The 4,237-nt window shown below is 52.5% G+C and overlaps 1 protein-coding gene across 1 annotated transcript in view; it reads right to left on the reverse strand.

Moving 5' to 3' along the window:
* Positions 1-309: 309 nt before the first annotated feature.
* LOC140468490 (AH receptor-interacting protein-like) overlaps positions 310-4,237 on the reverse strand; it is a 23,225-nt gene continuing 19,297 nt past the window's right edge. The window contains exon 6 of the mRNA XM_072564570.1: positions 310-431. Coding sequence (XP_072420671.1) covers positions 310-431 — 122 coding nt within the window. The remainder of the gene's footprint in view (positions 432-4,237) is intronic.

Here is a 4,237-nt window from a genome sequence, read left to right on the forward strand (position 1 = left end):
AGAGGGGAAAGATATAAAAGAGACCTAAGGGGCAACTTTTTCACCCAGAGGGTGGTACGTGTATGGAATGAGCTGCCAGAGGATGTGGTGGAGGCTGGTACAATTTCAACATTTAAGAGGCATTTGGACGGGTATATGAATAGGAAGGGTTTGGGGGGATATGGGCCGGGTGCTGGCAGGTGGGACTAGATTGGGTTGGGATATCTGGGTCAGCATGGACGGGTTGGACCGAAGGGTCTGTTTCCCTGCTGTACATCTCCGTGACTCTATGCTAAATACTGACAGAATTTGAAAAGCTGACTCTGTTTTCTACGCACAGATGCTGAGTTTCTCCAGCAATTTCTGGACCAGTTCCATTGAGCTGAAAGCGGTGTCAAGTTCCATAGCAGCCAGTGATGACAATAACGGGGCCGGGTGCCTGTGAGAAATATCTGTCGCAGGAAACAGTGATCACAACACAGTAGGATTCTGCAATCGTTTTGAGAGTGAGTTACATGGGTCAGACACAGGAAACAACAAACCTGGGGAAGCTGGAAATTAGACCCAAAAACAGATGACAGGAAAAATGTTCGCATCTTAAAGTGGAGAGGGTTTTTGTTAGATTAGGAAGTGAGGGTTCTCAGAAGTGGGTATGAATGTGGAGCGGTTAGAATCATAGAATCCCTACAGTATGGAAACAGGCCATTCGGCCCAACAGGTCCACACCAACCCTGCGAACAGCAACACACCCAGACCCACACCCCTACTCTATTACTCTACATTTACCCCTGACTAACGCACCTAACCTGCACATCCCTGGGCACTATGGGACAATTTCCCATGGCCAATCCCACCCTAACCTGTACATCCCTGGGCACTATGGGACAGTTTCCCATGGCCAATCCCACCCTAACCTGTACATCCCTGGGCACTATGGGACAATTTCCCATGGCCAATCCCACCCTAACCTGCACATCCCTGGGCACTATGGGACAATTTCCTATGGTCAATCCCACCCTAACCTGAACATCCCTGGGCACTATGGGACAATTTCCCATGGCCAATCCCACCCTAACCTGCACATCCCTGGGCACTATGGGACAATTTCCCATGGCCAATCCCACCCTAACCTGTACATCCCTGGGCACTATGGGACAGTTTCCCATGGCCAATCCCACCCTAACCTGTACATCCCTGGGCACTATGGGACAATTTCCCATGGCCAATCCCACCCTAACCTGCACATCCCTGGGCACTATGGGACAATTTCCTATGGTCAATCCCACCCTAACCTGAACATCCCTGGGCACTATGGGACAATTTCCCATGGCCAATCCCACCCTAACCTGCACATCCCTGGGCACTATGGGACAATTTCCTATGGTCAATCCCACCCTAACCTGAACATCCCTGGGCATTATGGGACAATTTCCCATGGCCAATCCCACCCTAACCTGTACATCCCTGGGCACTATGGGACAATTTCCCATGGTCAATCCACCCTAACCTGAACATCCCTGGGCACTATGGGACAATTTCCCATGGCCAATCCCACCCTAACCTGCACATCCCTGGGCACTATGGGACAATTTCCCACAGCCAATCCCACCCTAACCTGCACATCCCTGGGCACTATGGGACAATTTCCCATGGCCAATCCCACCCTAACCGGCACATCCCTGGGCACTATGGGACAATTTCCCATGGCCAATCCCACCCTAACCTGTACGTCCCGGGGCACTATGGGACAATTTCCCATGGCCAATCCCACCCTAACCTGCACATCCCTGGGACACTATGGGACAATTTCCCATGACCAATCCACCCTAACCTGCACATCCCTGGGCACTATGGGACAATTTCCCATGACCAATCCACCCTAACCTGCACATCCCTGGGCACTATGGGACAATTTCCCATGGCCAATCCCACCCTAACCTGCACATCCCTGGGCACTATGGGACAATTTCCCATGACCAATCCCACCCTAACCTGTACATCCCTGGGCACTATGGGACAATTTCCCATGACCAATCCACCCTAACCTGCACATCCCTGGGACACTATGGGACAATTTCCCATGACCAATCCACCCTAACCTGCACATCCCTGGGCACTATGGGACAATTTCCCATGACCAATCCACCCTAACCTGCACATCCCTGGGCACTATGGGACAATTTCCCATGGCCAATCCCACCCTAACCTGCACATCCCTGGGCACTATGGGACAATTTCCCATGACCAATCCCACCCTAACCTGTACATCCCTGGGCACTATGGGACAATTTCCCATGACCAATCCCACCCTAACCTGCACACCCCTGGGCACTATGGGACAATTTCCCACGGCCAATCCACCCTAACCTGCACATCCCTGGGCACTATGGGACAATTTCCCATGACCAATCCCACCCTAACCTGCACATCCCTGGGCACTATGGGACAATTTCCCATTACAGGAATGATAAAGGGTTTGTTAAATGAGGTACAGAGGAGGATTCTGGGTGTGTACCCAATGGAGGTTGGGAGGATGAGGGAGCGTCAGATTGACACCCAATACTGACAGTCCTGGATAGAGTGGAACGTGGAGGTGTTCCCACGATCAGGGGGACACCACCTCAGAGCGAATGGACCACTCCTGAGGACGGAGGAACATCTTCAGCTGGAGGGTGGCGAATCTGTGGAACTGAAGGGGGGCTGTGGAAGCTGTCATTGTCATGATGGCGATAGCTCGGTTCTTACTGATGGGGGAATGAAGGTTACAGGGTGAGGGCAGTTGAGAAAGATATCAGCCATGATTGAATGGCAGAGCAGACTCTGGGCTGAATGGCCTCAGTTCCTGCTCTTCCCCCTTCCAGAGTGATTAATCTCAGCCTGAGCTACCCACAGGGACTCTCCCCCCCCCCACAGCTCTCTCTGAGAGACAGGGGAGTCCCAAAGACCCACACCCGTCTGAGAGGAGAGATTCCTCCCCATCTCAGTCCGAAATTGGTGCCCCTAAGACCCGAGACTGTACCCCCTGGTCCTCGACCCTCCGGTGAGGGGAAAGCACCTCCCAGCGTTGACCCTTACCAATCCAGTATGGTTGATTATCTTCATTCAGTCATGGGTTTGAGGGCGTTGCTGGTGAGGTCAGTATTTATTGCTCGAGAGGGTAGTTAAGAATCGACCCTTATTGCTGTGGGTCAGGAGTCACATGTCGGCCAGACGAGGTCAGGATGGCAGATTTCCTTCCCTGAAGGTAACACACTAAACCAGCAGCTAATGAACTTGAAAGACCCGATACAGACAACGAGCAAAATGAACGTCATTTACAAAATACCGTGCAAGGGCTGTAACAAACACGACATTGGACTAACGGGCAGAAAACCAGCCACCAGGATACACGAACATCAACGAGCCACAAAAATGACAGGACCCTCTCTCACTGGTATCCTCACACACAGATGAGGAAGGACACCACTTTGGGACAACACATCCGTCCGAGGACAAGCCAGAGACACGCACGAGAATTCCTAGAACATGCATTCCAACCGGAACTCTATCGACAAACACATCGAGTTAGACCCTCATCCACCACCCCCTGAGAAAAAGGGGCAGAAAGTGACGTCACCACAGGAAATGACATCGCCGACCCAAGGAACCCACCCCCAAACACAAAGTGGGCTACACCAGCAGTGCTTCATCTGGAGGCTCACTGATGATGTTACCCAGTAGGGTGACGAAACGTCTGAAAACCAACCTTCCAGCTCGGTGAGCAAACCCTACATCCACAATCCCTCCATCCCAGGGAGTCTCCAGTGGAATAATACCCGTCCGTAAACGAGGGACTGAAACTGTACCCCCCCACCCCACCCCGGTACCCCAGGCGTGGGTATGTCCCCCCACCCCCGCCCACCAGCCCCCCTCTCGTACAACTCTGAACTACCGCTGGAAATGAGGCAGCCGTTCCGGCCTTCTGATTCCCAGAGCTCGTGAGAGAACTCTGCTGTCGAATCACATGCAGATTTCTGCAACTCTGGCTGCAGTTTCGGGGACAGCTATCTCTCTCGGCTCTGCTCAGGGGCCTCGAAACGGAGGGGGTGCAGATGAGTCACAGGCAATCACGACCTCCCCCCTCACCCCCGCGCCCCCCCGCCCCCCCCCACCACCCCCCTGATGTTGCAACATAGGGGCAAGAGATTCTGACTTTTATATGTTTAAAAATCAACAGGAATAGATTTATTTCATCATGGTTCAAGAATTAATAAAGATA

Source organism: Chiloscyllium punctatum, chromosome 47 (assembly GCF_047496795.1).
Source record: "Chiloscyllium punctatum isolate Juve2018m chromosome 47, sChiPun1.3, whole genome shotgun sequence".
Taxonomy (NCBI): domain Eukaryota; kingdom Metazoa; phylum Chordata; class Chondrichthyes; order Orectolobiformes; family Hemiscylliidae; genus Chiloscyllium; species Chiloscyllium punctatum.